Raw genomic sequence first — 20,996 nt, 5'->3', positions numbered from 1 at the left:
CTCTCTGACCCAAAGCACTGAACAGTCCAGGTTTCGACAGGAAAAAAATAAAGTCTTTTCAAAAATCCCTCATCAAACAACTTGAAGGGGAAACTTGGAGGGGGGGAGGGAGGGAATCAATTCCATAAAGCCAACAGCCATTATTCCTCCACAATGGCTTTTGTTCCCCTTCTGCCTCTCAGGAGAGCACTAAATCACTTACTGAACTATTACAATCCCATTGAAAAACCTGTCTTTTTTGTCAACTTCAAAAGGAAATCAAGAGTGTTTTTTTTTTTTTTTTTTAAAAACCCAAATCTGGCATCAAAGCCAAGATAATACAAAGTTAAGTGGCACAGAGTGACAATTTGCAAGGAGAAACAAAAAAAAAGTCAATTTTTTTAAGAAATGGTTTCTTTACAGTGGAATTGTCATATTGAAGGGGTGAAATTCTTCCCCCCTCCCAAGTCTGAGCTTGAGAGGTTAAGGCTGAAATTCGAGCTGAGAAGAAGCTGTTAACAAACAAAACCAAATTTTCATACACAGAATAAGTAAAGAATACAAGGGTATTCTTATACACAATCAAATTAAAGTGTATTTTTATAAGAAATCCTATACAGTAAATCTATAAAATCATATATGGAGGGGATGGGACAAGAACATTCTGATTTCAACATCCAAGTTTCACTCAGAACTTCACAGAGGAAGAAAATTTCAGTCCCAGTTCAGACCATCATTTGCAGGAGGATTTTCTTCTTATTTCAAGGGATGATAATGAACATTCTGGAAAGTTGGATGCCTTGGCTTTAATCATTCTACACTTTATAAAAATTCCTTCAAAAGTAAAGATGTAAATGAAACTATCTAAGCTATTTTTGGGACATTTGGTTGCCTTTGGGATATTGTTACTCAAATAAGATGCAAGAAGACACCCCGTGCTGAATGTTTTATATCCTTAATTCCAGCTCTCTTCACTAAAACATTTACAGGTCTCAGCCACACTCCATTTCAAAATTACAATTTCAGTGTCTTGGAGAAGACAGAGAACAAGTAAACCGTGTACTTTTCATTTTAAAAGCAACCAGAAAGAAAAAAATGGCAAATATAAATAAGATACAAAGCTGAGTAGATAGTAAATAATATACAATAATAAACAAAGCAGAGTACAGTTGGATGAAGCTACCAAAGTGAACTTTCCCTTTTCTCCCATTTATTTCTGAAATATTCCTGGTATTCTACTCATGCTTGTCTTGTAGAGAAATTACTAAAAGCAGTGATGAATAATAATAATTTCTAATTAATAATTTTCCAGTTTAAACTCAGCTATTCAAACTCAACCTCTCTGTAGCCACCAGGCACCAAAACCAGTACTCAGGTTAAAATAAAACACAATTAAAGCCACACTTGTAAAGCCATGTGGGTTTCACTGACTAATTAATATCAGTCTCATCTGAATCATCACTGCCCAAGAGTAACTGGGTCTTTTCAAACACAGGCAGCTCTATTTTTAATGTGTTTTTAAACAGAAATCCAACGTTTGTGATAAAACAACCACCAAACTGGGGCTGATCTTTAAGGTCCCTTCCAACCCAATCCGTTCTGTGGATCTACGAAATTAAGTTTGCATTTCCAAACATCATTTTTTGGATCGGTTGGTGCGACCCAACACTCTGAGTGGCTCATTTTGCCTGTGCTGAGCATCAAAAACCTGGACAAACGCTCGGGAAGCTGCCACTGCTTTTCAGGAAACCACAGAGTGATGTGGAAGGCCAGGAATTTCCTTCATGGGTGGAGGGAACACAACAAAATTAGGGCTGATCCTGCAGCCTGAAAAGCAAAAGATAAGGGCAAGAAAAGAAGTGAACAAAAATCATTGTGTTTGTGGAGTGATAACTTTTCTCTGGAGTCAATGAGATTGAATCCCGGCAAGGGGACATATTGTCCTGTGTAGGAATCAAAGCAAAAACCCCAAATGAAAAGGGAGATCTGTATCAGAGATTCCACCCTCTCTCTACGTTATTACACCCTCTAGTTTATATTTATATTAAAATAATTCTGTATATTAACGTATTTATATTAAAAATTACAATAAAATTCTTGTGCCGCCCTGTTTTTATTTGCATTAGAAACCCTGTTTTAGCCATCCCTGATCTGTTTTGCTCTGCAAACCACCTGCAACCCATTAATTTTCATCCCTTATTTTCCGCAAAGCACTCCAAACTTTTCCTCGCTTAACAACCCAACAATAGGAATTCCAGAACAAACCCACTGAGTGAAGCTTTCGGAGTGTTTGTGTTTAAAACTCGTGCCTAAAATCCACTAAATAAACTGTGAGATCCCACAAGTCTGGGAATTCTCAGCTGAATGGTTTTGGTTAAGAAGACTCCACCAAGTGCTTTAATTTTTATATGTAGAGAAGATAAAATGAATATAAAAAGGAAAGGTTGGGGCGTGGAGAATAATAGATAAATTATCAGGAATTCTCACTATTTAGGCATCAGTTTTCATCCTTCTGGGGCTGGAGGGGTGAAGAACAGAAGCCTCTCTCTGTATTTTAGCCACGAAGAGCAACAAACCTCCTTTTGTGTGACAGTATTTGAAACCTGGTCTGCAACTCAGAAGTCCTAAAAGCCAACAACTGGAATCAGCTGCATTTGCCAGCTCAGCAGGATCCAGGTCAGCGCTTCCCAAGGACGTGAGGAGAGGAAGGAAGGGCAGGAAAACCCATCCTCTCCACTTAACAGCTACATTCCACAGCGATTTTCCTTTAAAAATGCTGATTCCTGGGAGCAATTTCTCCAGGGCATCCATTTCTCCCAACAGAGAAGAAAAGCTTCTTATTTTCCCTTTTCAGCTCTTCCCTCTCCGCACAATTTGTTCCCGCTCAAACCCCTCCTTCTCCAGCAGCATAAAAGGAAATCAGGCCTGGATTTGCCTGGGCCTAAATTCCAAACAAAGCCAAGATCAAAGCCCCAGCAGTGTCCCTGAACAACCTGCCTGGAGAAACAACTCCAGAGAGTTTCCCATTCCCTGCAATCCCGGAGGAACAACTGCACAGTGTCCACTCCCATCAGGGAGTTGAAGGCTGAAGGCTCACTCCAAACTGACGTGGAGCTGCTGCCCATCCTGCCTTTTGCAGCCTCGCTCTTTGGGGAAAAATCCTACTTCTTCTGCCAAGCCAAATGTGGGAGGAGGGAAAGCTGCGAAGGAAAGAGGAGGACAAACCCAACCCTCTTCTCTGGAGCAGAAAGTTAGTGCTGGACTTACTCAGCCTACCAGGAGAAAGGACCAGCTCAGTTTTAGCTCAGGATTTGAAGTCAGAGGGAGAACAGCCACAGTTTGCATCCAAAGCAAAACAGGGATAAGCCAAGGCCGTAAAATGATCTGTATCCCAGGACAATCTCACACATCCAACGCTGTCTGTGTTGCTAAGTCTGCTTTAGGGAGAAACAGACCCAACTTATTCTGGAAGCATCACAACTTCTGTCGGGGAACGCCTGAAATCCAGTGGGATCCATCCAAGTTTAAAGTCCCCAGCACAGGAAGGACCTGGAGCTGTCACAGCAGATCCAGGGGCCACAAAGGCGCCAAGAGGTTCTGAATGAAGAAGGTTTTAAGAGTCCCTACAAAGAAATCCTCAGACTAAATATAAGTCAGACTAAAATATAAGGACCAAGTCCAGTGAAACTATTTTTAGGAATTTTTGCAATCCACACACATGAGCAACACGCTCTTAAAAAGGAAACCAGCTCAGAGTGACTTCAACAATTAGAGAATCACAAAACAACGAAGGAAGTTATCCCCAATAATAAAGGGAAAAGCATCCCAGGGGCAGTGCCAAAGCTGGAGCAGCAGCGAACATTAATCCAGGCTTCCCAAATTCCACGTGGGAATACCATGTGTCAAGGGGTCCATTCTCATTTATTCCCAGGGGAATAACACTCCCAACTGATGCCTCCACTCCTTCTAAGCACCAGTGGGTGAAAACAGAGATAATCGGAGTCTGAAGTCTGGAATAAAAAATACTGTGAAAGGATTTTTTCCCTTTTAAACAGGTTCCCCCTAACCCCATCCCAAAGCCTGGCACAAAATCCCCATTCCAAGCAGTTTTCCTCACGAGGGATTGATGGGGTGGTGCCATTTTCTCCTGCAGCTGAGAGGATTTTATAAACCATTTTATTATTTGATAGGAGACAGTGAGGGTTAAAGTTAAGCTTCTTTTCCAACTCATTCAACCCTGTGGGATTAATGTTCAAACCTTTCAAAACCCACTTAATTTCACAACATTAATGGTCAGATGTTGAAATCACACAGGAAGGGGTGTCCCAAGAATCTGGGATTTCTTGGATAAAGGCTGCCTTTAATGCTTAGTCTTTGCTATTAAATTGAGACTTACAGCAAGGTTAATTCATTGAAGGCCCTTTTAAACTTGAAATGGGGCTTTCAGACCCAAGTAAAGAAGGGTCTGTGCTCAGTGTGAATGTTGAGACACAGAATTCAGCGACCTGTACCTAAAATAGATCATAAAATATGTGTCACAACGTTGCCTGTTTCCAGTTACACCCCACCTGCCTCCCAGACAAAACCAGACCAGGTGCTTCCTGAGCTTTGGTTCCTTCTCCTCCTGAGCTCCAGAGCAGCTCCAAGGCTCCTTTCTGGCAGAAGGAATATTTTGGGAACTGTTTTCATTGTGTTACAGCTTTGAAACAAGATGGCAAAGTCTCATTTCCTGTTCAAAATGAGCAGTTTTATGACGTCTGACAAAAATATCTCGAGAAGCACCGAACCCTCAACGGTTTCTACATCAAATGTTTCAAAAGAAAAGAAGTTTTAAAATTTGCTGTTCCCTTCCTCTTATTTGATTTCTCCTGGGTTCCTGTTAAGCACCTCCTCCCCAGTCTTAACCCTTACACTGCCTTCCTGGTGCCCACTTCCTAACAGGGATTTGGAATGTGGGTTTTTTTTGGCTTTTCAGTCATTTTCCTTGTTCTGCTGCCTTGCATTCAGCTGGGGGGGGGCTCATCTGGAGAAGAGAAGGCTCCAGGGAGACCTGAGAGCCCCTTGCAGGGCCTAAAGGGGCTCCAGGAGAGCTGGAGAGGGACTGGGGACAAGGGATGGAGGGACAGGACACAGGGAATGGCTCCCCACTGCCAGAGGGCAGGGTTAGATGGGATATTGGGAAGGAATTCCTGGCTGTGAGGGTGGGCAGGCCCTGGCACAGGTTGCCCAGAGAAGCTGTGGCTGCCCCATCCCAAGGCCAGGTTGGAGCAACCTGGGATAGGGGAAGGTGTCCCTGCCCATGGCACTGGATGACCTTTAAGGTCCTTTCCAACTCAGTCCATTCTACGACCCTATGATTATTTCTCTTTATTCATTCCCAAGTCATTCCCACTCCCTGCACCACCAATTCCAGCCTCCCATTAACTTCCTCACATAAATCCACCCAGGACTACTTCTGTGTCACCTCCTATGCAGGAAACACCCTTCATGAGCATCTCTCAGATCCCACCATGTTTCTTTTAAAACCAATCCTCTTCCAAAGTTATTTCTGTGAAAACACCAAAGGAACACTCTCTGCACAGTCAGCAGCATTAGCAAGAAACACCCCATTTTACCACGAAAAACGATCATTGTTTCAAGATAATTAAGCTGCCCTGAGTCATAGATTAGACTTGGTGTGTTTACACTCCCCACTCCCCCAGCCAGGGAGGAATAAACACTGAAATAATTAGCCTCTCTGGAGCAAATGCTTTAGCAGGGAATTGATCTGCAGTTAAAACACGAGGTGACACAAACTGTCACCGGCACAGCGTGACCGTCACTCAGTTCCTCATCCACCACACACAGTCGTGACTCAGCCCCACTCCCGTGGCTCTCCAGGTCAGGTGGAGAGGCTGGGCCAGGAGTTAACGGGGGTTTTTCAGGCCGTGGGTGGTGGGGTTGAAACTCAAAATCCACATTCCACACATGAAAAAACGAGAAAGGGGATTGGAAACAGAAGAATGGCTTTAAACTGCCGGAGGGCAGGGTTAGGGGGGATACTGGGACGGAATTCCTGGCTGGGAGGGTGGGCAGGCCCTGGCACAGGTTAGCCAGAGAAGCTGTGGTTGGCCCATCCCTGGGAGTGTCCAAGGCCAGGCTGGATTTGGAGCAACCTGGAGTGGTGGAAGATGTCCCTGCCCATGGCAGGGGGTGGGACTGGATCATCCCTAAGGCTCTTCCCAGCCAAACCATTCCATGATGCTCTGACATACATATACCACAGATAGTAGTGGCAATACCACTTATTAAGGCCAATAAACCTGCCCTGCCTGTGATTTTGCCCCCAGAAGTTGTTGTATTTCCAGGTGGAACCCCCTCATCACTTCCCTACAAATATTTACTCTCAGGCAGCCAGAAAGCAAACGCTCCCCTGACTGTAATTAGCACATATTCAATAAACTTTGAAGGAGCTCAAAATCTCCAAAGCAGAGCTGGTGCATCAACTGGGAATGGGACAAATGAGCATTTAAGGGAAAGCCTGAACAAGAAACCACAACTGTGTGTTAACAATTCACTCATTTACACAATCCCAGTCCAACCAGGGCCTTAGCAAAGGAATTCATTTCCCCAAGGTGTGACGTGCAGAGATTCCCCCTGCAAGGGAAAAACAAGGTGGGATCAGCTGTTTGGGAAGCCTTCAATGAGCATCCTCTGGAACACTGGGATCATGAGCTGGGCAAGAGTCTCCCTTCACTCCTCCTCCATTCCCAGGGATAACAGGAGGAATCCACTCACACTCCTTAACTGCTCCTGTGCCCATGTGATGCTGGAGATAATGCCACCCATGGGTGGCTTGGCTGGAATTACCAAATGCTTGTGGCTTGCAGCTGACAAGAAGGGGAAGTGAAACAATAGTTCTTTCACTTACACAAGTCCCCTCTGCGTTTTCAAGGGAGAATTACAGGATCTTACAAAAACAGTCAGCACTGGATTAATAAAAGAGATTTATGGAAGCTCCAGTGACTTCCAAATTGTTTTATCTTGGTGCTATTTTTTTTTTTTTTCGTTTAGGGACAGAACTTCCATTTGAATTTCCATTTCCATAAAAAGGAATTCCCTGGGCGCTTCTAAATCATTCCAGAGAGCCTAAAACAATAACAGGGACATAAACTGATTTATTATAACAGTGATAATATTGGTTCTGCTTGTTCTGGAGGCTCCAGAAATATTCACCCATGGAGATGGTGCCCTTTTATTTATACAGGATACAGCATTCTTGGGATAACATTCCTGAGGCTTTCAGCTCATGTACTCACTTTTCGCTTCAAATAGAGCCACCAGTGGAAAGAGCCTCCCCCACATCCTATTCTCTTCAGGGAGTAAACCAAATTATTAACTGAAAGCCACCAAATCCTCTCTTTTGGGTCAATTTTATAATTACTGCCAGTTTTATCTGAACCTTATCTGTGCAATTCATGTTGGGAGCTTGACTTTACATTTGTTTTAAATGTTCGTTCCAAATGTTCAGGAAAAGTGCTGGATGACTGTGCTGGAAAAACAGATACCAACTGAGCTTCACAAAAACTCCCTAACAAAGGAAAAAACAGGGCTCATCAGAACATGAAGGTTCTGGCACTGCTGGGTCATGCAGTTACTCCAGTTAATGGCAAAAAAAAACCAACCAGAAACCAGAAATTAGGGAATAACAAGGAGAATCTTTCTAACAGAAAATGTTATTTCAAGGAATGGTAGAATAATTTAGGTTGAAAGGGACATACTGGTCCAACCTCTGCTCAGAGTTGGGACAAACAGTTTGGGTTGCTGAAAGCTATGTCCCATTAAGCTCTGACCATCTCCAAGGTATCAGAGAATCGTAGAACAAGCTGAGTTGGAAGGGACTCATGAGGACCATCAACCCTCCCTGAGACACCGTGTTTGATGACCTTCAGGGCAAAACCTTGTCCTCATATCTAACCAGGATTTTTTTCCATTTAACCAGGATTTCTTTTATTTTATCAGGAAGGATTTCTTACATTTAACCAGGAAGCTGCAACTTCTCCACACCTCCTTTTGCCACCACGTTCCACAAAACCCCAAAGCCTGGCTCAGCCTCCTCCAGCCTGTGAGGGTGGGGAGGCCCTGGCACAGGAGCTGTGGCTGCCCCATCCCTGGGAGCGTCCAAGCCCAGCTCCCTTTTTCTTCCTCCACCAGAATCCTTAAAAACAGGCAAGGATGTGGAAACACCACAGTTCACCTGGAGTTTCACACCCTGACCTGTGGAACTACGAAAGTCATGGTGTAACTTGTCCCACCCACATGCAAGCAGAGAGCTCTGCTGCAGGGAAATGATGTAACGCCAAGTTTCTATTTCAACCCGCCTCGTCATCTACTCTTCTGATCAAAAACAAGAGCCAAATTATACAACTGCACTTCCTCGTGTCAAGCAAACTGGAAAGTACAGAAAACACCAGCAAAGGTGACTGAGACAATATAAAAAAAACCCTCACTGAAACCACAAAGACAAAGCACATACTGGCTCTTGGCACTGTTTTCCCAGGGCAGCCCTCAATGACCACACGAGGACAGGAGATGTAAGAACAGGTTCAAAAAAGCAGAAATGTTATTTAGAAACACCTGCTGCTGATGATTTATCAAGAATTTTTCAGCAGTCAGAAAAAAAAATGAACAGTTCCCCAACTCTAGCAAAGGTTATCCCATCCCTGGAAGTGTTCAAGGCCAGACTGGAGCAACCTGGGACAGTGGAAGGTGTCCCCACCTATGACAGGAGTTTGGAACTGGATGACCTTTAAGGTCCCTCCTAATCCTGTTTGTGATTCCATAAAGTAAAGATAACACGTTTGCCAACAGTTTGCTGGGGTTTCTTTTTTGTTTGTTTGGGGGGTTTTTTTGGTGTTTGTTTGGTTTTTTGGGGGTTTTTTTTGTTTGTTTGTTTTAAATTTCCTAATTACATGATCATCCTCTACCATATCAATCAGGATGGCTTAGGAGTTTTTAGCCACAAAGCTGACTGCATGTTTGGCGTGGAGCTCCACGAATCACCCAGCTCCACAAAGTCCTTTTCACACACATCCCAAAGGCAGGTTTTCTTTAAAGATTTCAGTTTTGAAACATAAGCATTCAGATTTTGAAAACATAAATGATTTTACACTGTGCCAAAGACCTTGTCAGAGTCCTGAGCTCCTGACTCAGGTGCACCCACCTGCCACGGAACAAACTGAGCTGCCTCTCCTGCCACCTATAAAAGGGCACAGTTTGAAACTTCAGTTTTGGTTCCCTCTTTTTTTTTTCTTCTCTCTTTAAATAGTCTCGGAACTATTTCAAGTGTCCAGGACACCTGGTTTGGGGTTGGTTTTTTTATCCCCACATCAACGTTTCCTCATTCTAAGCTGCTTTAGAAAGTCATTCCTTAAGGTGGTTCATGAGAGGAACTCGCAGAATGAACAGCAGGAAAGAATGATGAGGTTTCTACAAAGACAGGTATCAAAACAGGCCTGATTTGACTTCAAGCATCACCTTAGGCTTCCTTCTGACCTCAGCTTAAACTCCTGCAGAAGCCTGAGCACCAAGTTACTGTCAGAAGGGTATGTGGACTGTACCTTCACACCCAGGTGATGCCAAGTGTTCCCAAGCAGCCTGGCAGGAATCTGGCCAAGAATAAAACAATGCCAGGCTTTGTATGACCTCTGCTTTTGGGTTTATAGAATTTCACTACAGAGACTTGAAATGCAGAGCTCAGGGCTGCAGCCTAAACTTGTTATATCCACATGTGAGTTCTGGACACAAGGGACAGATAAAGGCAAAGGGATTCAAATCTATCCTAAATGGAGGCCTCTGCAAGGGCTTTGCTCTTATTCAGTGGTGTAATTGGAAAAATTAGGATAGAATTGGTAAAACAGTAATTACCAATAGGATAGTTGTAATTATAGGTAAAATAGGATAGAAACAATGCTCAGTTCCATTAAAAATGCTGGAAGTATTTTGTGCTTTTCCTTTCTGTTTGACTTGGGATGGCTTTTGCGCTTACAAACACGGCAGAGCAAATCGCTTTTCCTTCTCTGCGCAAAAACAAAGCACCATACCCTAAACCCCTGAAAATTAGCAGGAGCTGTGTGTCACCAGGAATCCTGCCAGTGAAAATGGCCACTTGTGCCCGTTACAGAAAATGAGACGAGGCCACGATGTGGGCTTGTCATTTATTTGTCCCCAAGAGCAGCAGTTCCAGAGCCAGACCCAAGGAAGAACAAACCCAGCAGCAGCTTCCTCTTGGGAGCAGCCCAAGGTGTCCCCAGCCCAGCACCCATCACACTTTCCCAACAAGGCTTCTGCAAACACCTCATGCCACCAAAAAAAACAACGCTGTCGCTGCACAACATCCCCACCCCTCCTTTCTTTTAATGCTTGAACCAACTTTGATGGGATTTTAGCGCTTTACGAACCACCTTGTCCGGCCAAGGGCTGTAAAACACCACCTGTCTGCGTTAACCCAGCTGGCCTGGGATGCCAGAACCAACCTCTGATATTCAAAATGCACAAAAACCTTGGGGACAAGTCCCACAAAGTGCCACCTCTGACCCAGTGTCACCAAGTGGCAGAGGGTTAGATGGGATATGCTTTTCACACCCATATATTGATATTTGTCCCCCCACCATCCCCAGGGATGCAAAGGGAGGCTGACAGCGCAGGGATTTGTTGTAATGCCCTGACAGCTCTGCCATTTACACGTGCAGATGAGGGGCACTGCAGCTGCCAGGTCTGATGGCACCACTTGGAAGTAAGTTTTTAAAGGGCAAATAATTAAAGTTTGAAAATGTGAGCGTGTGAAACGCAGCTCTCCACAAAGTGGGAATGAGCTGATTTTAGCATTTCTCTGTATCCCTCCTCATTCTGAGAGACAGGAATAATGTGCATTTAAACAATTCTAGGATGAGATTTCAAAAGAAAAAACAAACAACTGTGAGTAATTGGATCTGAACTTTCTAAGTGTGTCATTTCCTATGACTTCAAGTGCTGCTCTCGGCTTGACTTGGCCAAATGCCACAGGAACGTTCATCTGCTCTTCCCAAAAACCAAGTTGGAAAACCAGGATATTTAATAATTCTAGTTCATTAATCCCACTCTAAAGTGTTCTGATGAGACGCAAAAACAGGATTATGGGAGAAAAAATTCCCCAGTCCAACCAGAAAACACAGGTTTTACTTTACAAAATTCCTTTATCCGAGTGAGTTTTATCCATGTGAGGTTGGTTTTTTTTTTTTTTAAATTCCTTTATCCAAGTGAGTTTTTTCCAAAAACAAATTAATTAAAAAATAAAGCTGACAGCTTAGTTTTGGGGGTTTAAGTGGTACCAATATTGGACTTTATTTCAGGTTGTACCTTCCCTCTCCTTGGAAAAGTCAATGTGGCTGCTGCAAACCAAGCCAGGATTTTTTTTGTCCTTTGCTTCCCAGATTTTCTCATTCCCAGCTCCCATCCCCGAACTCCCTTCCTTACCTTCATGATGTTCACTAAGTCTGTCTGATAGTAACGATCTTGGTGTGCATTGGCAGCTGCTAAAGTGAGGAGATAATCATTCCTGGCGTGGATGGCCTTGGAATTACACTCAGATCGACGGGCTTTTAACTGCAATGTGGATGGGAAACGAAAAGACAGGTAGAAGATGGGAAGTTAAACGACAAAACTTGTCAATGTCAATTAATTAACTGCATGTATTTGTATTAATAGAATAAAAACCTGAGGGGATTAACAGCTGCACAGTTTTCTTTATACCATTTATAATAGATCCTATCACATCATGTATTATTTTATATGTATAATATAGATACCTAAAGGGATTTCTGATGTATTTTTCCCTCGTGCAACTTTAAGTATGGTCCTCAAAGAACAGTTTTAACTCTAATTAGAAACAAATTTAATTGCAAATCCAATCATATATAAGTCTGTGCTCTGCCCAAAAAATCTTAGCTCATCCCTTATTCCCCCAACTTCCCTTCCGAAATATCCATAATTTAAGATAATTTGGCGCATTTGTCTCATAAAATCAGCAGCAAAACACAAGTTTTTCTTCTCCTCACCTTCACACTTGCCTTCTGCAAGCTTATTCTTGACTGGAAAAGACTAAGTTTGGACCTGGAAGAGGAATTAAAAGAAGGAATTATTGTCCTGACTCTGGAATATTTTGCACAGGTTCCCCCTGATTTGGGAACCAAATTTCAATCCACCACAAAAGGGAAATGAGGTGGTGGCTGCAACTGGAGTTACTGTGGGGGGTGATGGCTTTGGAGTCAGATCTCCAGACACAAAGTGCTTAAATTTGAACTATGAAAAGAATATTAATGCAAAATCAATAGTAATTATATTCCAGGAAGCTGGAAGAGCATCCATGTCCAAAGATGGATTTTTAAAAGCAAAATTGGTCTGATTTTTATATCTGAATCCATGATGCATAAATTAGAGAAGGACTTTCTTAGCTGTTTCAAGGAGGGTGGTTTAAAAAGTAAATAAGAAACCAAACCCAAGTAAATAGGTCTTTTAATCTGAATTAACACTTAGAATTAATCCATTCCAAAATTCCCAAGCTCAGGTTTTTAGCCAGTTTGTTTTTGTTTCTTTACTTTCTTCAGGTATTACAGGGAATTTTATTAAAGTTCTTTTCATCATCCAACCCTCAGGAAGACAGAAAAAAATCTCTAATTTTCCTTCCCTAGATGAATACTTTGTAAAAATAAAAATTAAAAACAAAATTATAAGAAGGGTGAGGCCAAACTCCAAACTGAAAACAAGTGGGAATTGCTTTCTTGGAAATAAGGAAATCAATCTCTTTAGGACGTCAAGGAGCAGAAAAACCTCACAAAAGGAGTTTCAAAATAAAACCAATGTTCTGTTCCCTCCCCTTCCAAATGGGCTGATACCAAATATGAGAGGTGTGGAGAGAAAACAAAATCAGGAAGCTTTAACATCACAAAAAGTGTCAGCTGACAGAGTGGCCTTTAAAAGTGTGGAATTAGAGGAGTTAGTTTAACTCCCTTCCCAAAGAAATCAACTCAAAATTCTAATTTCCTATCAGGGTGTGCTTAAATGTCAACAAAAATGTGTATATTTATATATTTTTTCTTTTATATATTTTTATATATATATATTCTTCTTTTATACAGTATATATTCTTTTACATATTTTATATATAAATATTATTATAGATAATATAAACACATATATTACACATATATAATAGGTTAAATATATTTTATACAATCCATTATATATTATATAACAAATATTAATAGATTATACCTAATACAGTATAATATTAGATATAAACTATCATATAATAGATACTATATTATATGATATATAGGTGATTATATAGAATATTATGACAGAGATACATAAAAGAATATATATAAAATATATAAAAGAATATATTTGATATATTAAAATATATAAAATCTTTATAAGAATACATACAAAATCTATAAAAGAATATGTAATACATTAAAATTATATAAAAGAATACATACAAAATCTATAAAAGACTATATAATACATTAAAATTATTTAAAAGAATATATACAAAATCTATAAAAGAATACATATAAATATATAAAAGAATATATATTTTATATCTCTCTATAAAATTAATATACATAAATGATATATACTGGATACAAAAAATTAAACATAATTACAGATAAATCTTTATCTGTGAAAAGAAAACAAACCCCATTTTTTCCTAAAATTTACTCAGGAAAAAAAAAAACACGTGGCACGAAGCTCGCTGAAAAGCAAATTTCAAGTGTAAAAAACGAATGGAACTGGGCTTTTTAAACCTGCAATTATTTCTACATATGTTATCAGGAAAACATACTTGGCCTCAATATCAGCTTTGTCCCGCACGGCCTGAGCCATCTGTTCAGTCTCAAAATATTTCTTTTTGCCTTTAGCTAAATCTTTCACTGTCTCCTGGAGTTCAGTTTGGATCCTTGTCAGCTGCTCCACGCACTGAAAAAAAGCAGCCAGGAGAGAAAAAGTCCGGTTTTTTTTGCCATCCAAAGAACACCACCGTCGTTATTTTACTACTTTTCAGGATGTTTTATGCGGATTCAAACAGTTTCTAAGTCAATTATTCCTGTCTTTTCTGGGTGATCAGAAACATAAACCCACTTTCATCCCTTCTTTCTGCTGCTGTTTCAAGTGTTCCAAATCAACGATAACCCACGAGTGAAACAGAAAAGCTCTGAAAGCTTTGGATGAGGTAATTACTTGAAATAAGTGGGATACAACTGGGAAAAATCCAAAGGCAACCTGCTGGAGGTGATAAAAAAAAACCCTGATTAATCTTTCCTTCTATAAAATTTAAAACATGAGAGAAAAGCTGCCACATAAAACACAATGGCAAGGATTATTAATTTTATAGTATTATTAATTTTATAGTATTAACTTATAGTATTACATTATTTTTACATTATTATCCATAGTATTTGAAGAGCTCTCTTTTAAAAAAAGGATGTTGAGAGCGTTCCAACAAATCAGGTTCTCCCAGGAATCAGTGGATTCACAAAGCAAACTTGGAGGAGGTTTAAGGTGTGGAGAGCTGGAGGGGGACTCTGGACAAGGGCCTGGAGGGACAGGGCACAGGGAATGGCTTCCCACTGCCAGAGGGCAGGTTAGGTGGGATAGTGGGAAGGAATTCTTCCCTGGGAGGGTGGGGAGGCCCTGGAATGGATTTCCCAGAGAAGCTGTGGCTGCCCCATCCCTGGAAGTGTCCAAGGCCAGGTTGGAGCAACCTGGGCTAGAGGGAGGTGTCCAACAGCAAGGGGTGGGACTGGATAAGCTTCAAGGTCTCTTCCAACTCCAACCATCCTGGGATTCAATCCCCCATCCCAGCAGGGAGTGATGGTTTAGGTTGGAAAAGACCTTTAAGGTCATCAAGTCCAACTCAGCCCCACCAAGTTCCCCACTAAACCACGTCCTCGAGTGCCACATCCACACGCTTTCTGAACCCTTCCAGGGGTGGGGACTCCCCCACCGCCCTGGGCAGCCCCTTCCAGTGCCTGACAACCCTTTGCACGAAGGAATTTTCCCCAATATCCAACCTGAGCCTCCCCTGGCACAGCTGGAGGTCGTTCCCTCCCATCCTGTCCCTTGTTCCCTGGGAGCAGAGCCACAACATTCAGCAATTCCCCGAGCTCTAAAATAAAAACATCTGGGAGAAGATCCGTGTGAAGCAGGAAGGATCCACTGGGAATTATCCCCTGTCTAGAACTGAACCACCTCTGGAAGAGATCACGGAAGATTTTCTTTTACCCAAACTGGATTAAGTACAAACAAATAAAAATCCTACCAATGGATGGTTTCATGAGAGGTAGCACAGGACTAGATCAGGGACCAACTGGCCTTTTTGTCCTTCAAACCCAACCCCAAAGGTCCCACCTCTTTTCATATCATCATCACACACCTTCTCCCAGTCCAGGTGCCCCAGGTTGTCCTCTTAGTGAACACCCCTCCAACCAGCTCATCTTCTTCATTACACTAATTATTAATGCATGCAATTATTAATGCATGCAATTATTAATGCATGTAAAGACCTTCATGTGCACCAATTGAGAAATGAAAGGTAGAAAAATCTGTATATATTGTTCAGCTGACAGAGGCCTAAAAGCCTGCGAGAAGGGGGTTTTGCTATATCAGTGGGTACCTGGATCCCTGAAGTCTCCTGGTGGCATCAAAAATTAAAATATCAAATAACCCCAGCTGTTGAAACCATTTCAGAAGAGGGAAATAATCTTGCTTTTGCATCCCTGGGGAATAAAAAACTGTCAGGAGACTGGATGTCATTTTAGTGTAACCTCACAAGTGCTTTACTGACTCGGAATATTAATTATGGAAAGCTTTTGTCTGGACGGAGATCAGGATAATTATTAATCTGTCCATTGTTTATCTGTTTGGAAATTCAAAGCAAAGGGTGAGAGGCTGAACTGTATAAAACAATAAATTGGTTGTGGAGGGAAATTAATGCCACCAGGTGGATGGTTATTCCATGTTGTAGGGAAAGTGTGGAATACTTTGAACCAGATAACTGCAATAACTTGTTCTGCTGATTCAAGAGTGCAGGAAAAAAGGAACTTCTATGATTTATATAAATTTAAAGGTCCCACTTTTACTGCTGACTCAGAAACACTGAACTAACAGCACCTGCAGAACAATAAAATAGGATTATTTACCCAGTAAAGAGCCTACAGAATTGCTCCAGCATTGTCTGCAAAACTTCACAGGAAAATCAAATTCCACAGGACGTGGAAACAACATTAATAAAGTTAATTTTTCCTCAAAAAAGCCCTTCCAGGGATGGGGCAGCCACAGTTCTCTGGGCAACCAGGACCTCCCCACCCTCAGAAATGGCTTTGAAATGCAACAAGGAATTAAATGAATATTCAGCTTATTTGTACACTGTTTTCTCTGCAGGGATGAACAGTTGAATTGGAGCAGCTTTTGGAATATTTCCTTGGGATAGCCTGACAGGAGGTGGCTGAGCAATCTCCACATCTTTCAGACTGCTCAGGTCATTCCTTCAGCTTCAAGAAACATCTTTGCTTAAAATCAGAATTTATCCTGACAAAACCCACTTGGAACTGTCACTGCAAACCCAATTTAATGTAAGTTCCACAGCACAGTGGGAGATTTGCACAGATACATTTGACCAACTGTCTCACGTTTTTAAAGCCCTCATTTCCAAGCAGTTTTAACTTGGGATAATTAAAATTAACTCATTTCCATCCCTCTCCAACAAGCCGGATATTTATTTTTCCAGGAGACTGAGAGGCACGTACACATTTTAGGATTTAAAACACTAGAAGATTTCTAATAACCATTTCCTCTACACAAAAATTACACCACCTCAAGGATTTGCTGAGCACAAAACATACCTTTTTCAGCTGCTGTTCCTTGAAGCACCGGACGCTCCTGGCTGGCTCCGAAATTAAGTTTTTATAGTTCTCACAGATGTTGAGTCGGGACTGGGCCACCTGCATGGTGCCTTCCAAGAGGGATTTCCACACGGAGTACATGCTCCTGGAATAACGGAACACAGGCAGGTGGTGGGAAGGAAGAAAGGGAGCTCGGGGAGGAAAATTCACGGGAATCTCCTGAGTTGGAAGGACCCACAAAGGATCACCAAGTCTCGGGCTGGTTTACAAAACAGCAGCATTTTGCCAAGGACTGCTTTAAAAACTGAATATAAGCACAATCCTTTCTGCTGAGCTCGCAGATATCTCCACTCGTCACAAGGAAAGTAACTGAAGTGGCCCCAAAAATAAAAACTTTCCCTCCTGGTCTCGTTCTGGGGCTCAACGTTTTGCCAAACATTTCTGGCTGAACCTGTTGCTTCCACGGGACGGATCCCACAGAACCCAGATGCTGATGATATTGGTAAGATCACGGAATTTGTGATTCTGGGACACCTGGCAATCAGGACCTCAACAATGCACCACAAAAGCTCAGGAGGAGGAGGAGGTGGCAGAAGGTGATGGGATCTCCTCTGGAGTTGGCAGAAGGAAGGATTCCTGGAGCCTTCAGAGCTCCCAGATAGGGAGGGGAGGGTTTGGAGAAGATCTCTGGGCACTGTGGGTGGACCTGGAAAGGTGGGTGGGTGTTAAGGGAGTGTTTTATGTTCTCTTCAAACTGATAATTCAGTTTATTTCTCCTCACACACAAAAGTGGTGTGAGGCTGCTGAAAGGCCCAAACACAAATCTCTCAACAACTTCCTCCTTAAAAACTTGTCAGAATAAAAAGAAGACATTAAAATACAGCATCTGCAAACCTCTCCCACGTCTTTAGGAGGTGCTACTCAAAGGCTTTCAGCACCTGAGTCACTGCTGGTTTCCACCTCTCATGGGAACCAGATGAAGTTTTGTAAACAACCATCTCTTGCTTTGCCTCCCCCCTCCTGTTAAATGTGATTTTCACAAACAGCCTCCGAAATTTAAACCTGTTCCTCTCTTTTCCTCTGAAGAAAGCCACATTTATCCCTCTAAGCTTAAAGTTCTTTGCTAAAATCTATATTCAGACACAAGCGCTAACACCCAAACAGATGCACAATTACAACTTGTTCTCCTTTCATGCTGTTTTCTTTCTCCTATCTTCCTAAACATTCAAGTCATAAACATTTATTTCACACTGATCTCAGGATTGCAATGGAAAACAAAGCTTCTTTTTCAACTGGCAATGCTCTGCTACAAAGGGGAAAAAAAAAAATCACTTTAACTCCAGAAAAGCTGTTGTTCATTGTTAAATAAAATAATGCCACAAATTGGAATATCCAACTGGTAAATTACCTATAATCACTTCGTTCATCAGCTTTTATCCCAAGCCAGTCCTTCTTTAAGTACTGACTGGCCAGCTTCTGGATGCTCTGTTAAAAGAAGGAGAAAAAGAAAGGTAAAAATCAGAAACAATTAAAATGCCACTTTTGCTCTTCTGTCAGACAAATGAAAACCTGACATGTGAGGAAGCCATCAATCCACAGTTCCACTAAAAACAAGGGCAGGATCAGAGGCAGGGATATTGCAAGAAAAAGGGCTTGATTTGTCCCAGCTAAAAGAATCCCAATTTTTATTCTACGAGGGACTCTATGAAATATCTTTATATTTTACGAGCCCCAACTGAAATTCCCAGCTTGGATCACCCGAGGCTGGGGCAGCTCTGATGCTCACGGGATCAACCCGTTCCTCTGAGGATTCCAGGAGACAAGAGGCTGACAAATGCACTTCATCTTTAATTATTAATGATAATTGTGCCCTTCAGTCTCTGCCTTTCACTCAGAAAACCAACAACGACCTTTCCGCGCTCAAGGTCGGGAAGAAGCAAAATTTAATCTGTAACCAAACAGGGAGGGGGAACTGCTGTCACAGCAAGGTTTGGATATTTGGGAAAAGGCCTTCCCCAAAGCTGCTCTGAACACCCAACTCTGGTGTTTAAAGGTGGGGTTTACCCATTTAGCCCAATTGCTGAGAGCTCTTACTCCCCATTCCAAGTTTCCCTGTCTTCCCAAGTTACCTTCCCCCATTTCCACTGCTCCTTTTGCCTCAGTTAAGGGCCATTTTCAAGTTCCACTTCCTCATGGAACACGAAATATCTGAACATACTGTTCACACAGTCAGCAATTTTTTTTCATGGTTAAATCTAAGCTCGTCACTACAATTTCCTGCATTTCCCTTTTTTCGGCCACTTTTTCAAAAAGATGCACAAATTGCATTAGGCAGCTGCTAAAAAAAAAAAAATCCCAAAGAGATAAAAGGAAAAATAACACTTCCTTTAACTCTGGCAGAGCAATTTGTGCTGAGACTCAGAGCTTTATTAGATACCTCCACCTGCTGCTATTTTCGTGTTTCCAGCCCTTCTGCATTTGACTCCTCTGCCTCAAGATGCTGAACAAACATCCACAAACACCAAAAAAAGCTCACTGGCAGTTGAGGACAAGCTGTGCCAAAATTAAAGATGCAAAAGGAAAAAAAAAAGGCAGAAGAGGGGTAAAAAAAGCTATTTTTGCTCCTTCCTTCCACGAAGGTGCACAATGATCACATTTAACAGGCTTGATAATGGGATTTAACATAAAAATGAGTTTGTGGAGAGGCAAGAGCAGAATGTTCCCCTGGAGTCTCCAGAGAGATCTTTGAGGAGCTGAAGGGGCTCCCAAAGAGCTGGAGAGGGACTTGGGACAAGGGATGGAGGGACAGGACACAGGGAATGGCTTCCCAATGCCAGAGGGCAGGGATAGGTGGGATATTGGGAAGAAATACTTGGCTGGAGAGGGTGGGGAGTCCCTGGCACAGGTTGCCCAGAGAAGCTGTGGCTGCCCCTGGATCCCTGGAAGTGTCCAAGGCCAGGTTGGAGCAACCTGGGAGAGTGGAAGGTGTTCCTGCCCACGGCACGGGGTGGCAATGGATGGGTTTTAAGGTCCCTCCCAACCCATGATGTCACTATGCTAAAAAAAATATTAATATGACACATTTATGGGCATTTCAATTGTTTGCAAATCTGCTCAGCAGATGGAGGGATGGGACATGAAATCGTGTCCATCAATCAGCCAAGGAATCAACACTTCCAAATGAAATTCTGCTGAATTCAGACCACGGCAAACCAGCCCAGTTTCACTCAAATTCCAGTTTCCCAGAGCTGCAGCTCCTACTTGCTGTTCCCTACTGTGAGACCTTCCCTCCAGTCTGTTGATTGGTGTTCTCTAATAAAGCCAGTTGGACAAATACTGGGGCAGGAAACTAAAAAATATTTGCTGGAACCCCAACAAGAACAATTACTGATAGAAAAGAAACACATCCCAGGCTAAAAGATCATTCAGAGCAAATAGACAGTTTTTCAAAAGACACAGCAATGCTTTTCAAAGCAGCCCTAAGGCTTCTATCTGTAATAATTCAGAGGTGCTGATGACAACCAGGTCCCCCCCCCCAAACCCATTCTTGATTGCAGAAATCCTGACAGACACTGGCTGATGTAACCCTGAGTTTTGGGACTATCCTCCAGACAAACTCAGAGCTCCTGTTCATACTGGTGTTTTCAATACCTTGCATCACTTTGATCCCTTCCCTTTCTCCCAGCAGCTTTCTGCCATGATTTTGTTTTCTAAAGGGGATTCCTTTGTTTTCTAAGTCTTCTTCTGGCAGGCAAACACCCCACAAGGGTTTAATATCTCTCTCTTCACTTGATTTCTCTGGGAGGAGCAAGGTTGCTCCTGATTAATCGGATGCCATGGAAGTGCAGACACCAGTTGTCCTATTCCACACTTGCAAATTAAGGCTCACACTGAGCGGCAAAGAAAAGTAATAATTTTATTATATATAAATTCCTATTTATGTTATACATATATATTTATATCTATTCTTTACATTGCTTATGTACAGCAGAGCTTTGCTTTGGTTTACTTTTACTTTTTTTTTTGGTTTTTACTTCCCTCATGGTCTCAGCTTCTTCTCTTAAATTGGCCAGATCTTACCCGACCTCAGCAAGC

The 20,996-nt window shown here is 42.0% G+C and overlaps 1 protein-coding gene across 1 annotated transcript in view; it reads right to left on the bottom strand.

Moving 5' to 3' along the window:
* FCHSD2 (FCH and double SH3 domains 2) overlaps positions 1-18,386 on the bottom strand; it is a gene marked incomplete at its 5' end in the record, with an annotated part of 53,176 nt that extends 34,790 nt beyond the window's left edge. The window contains 5 exons of the mRNA XM_027905840.1: positions 11,473-11,601; positions 12,054-12,108; positions 13,844-13,977; positions 16,902-17,046; positions 18,310-18,386. Coding sequence (XP_027761641.1) covers positions 11,473-11,601; positions 12,054-12,108; positions 13,844-13,977; positions 16,902-17,046; positions 18,310-18,386 — 540 coding nt within the window. The remainder of the gene's footprint in view (positions 1-11,472; positions 11,602-12,053; positions 12,109-13,843; positions 13,978-16,901; positions 17,047-18,309) is intronic.
* Between the last annotated feature and the right edge of the window lie 2,610 nt (positions 18,387-20,996).

Source organism: Empidonax traillii, unplaced genomic scaffold (genome assembly GCF_003031625.1).
Source record: "Empidonax traillii isolate 1590-97213 ecotype Southwest subspecies unplaced genomic scaffold, ASM303162v1 scaffold1214:size307055, whole genome shotgun sequence".
Classification (NCBI taxonomy): Eukaryota; Metazoa; Chordata; class Aves; order Passeriformes; family Tyrannidae; genus Empidonax; species Empidonax traillii.
Note: the sequence above shows the minus strand (reverse complement) of the source record. Positions and strands in the feature narration are given on the sequence as shown.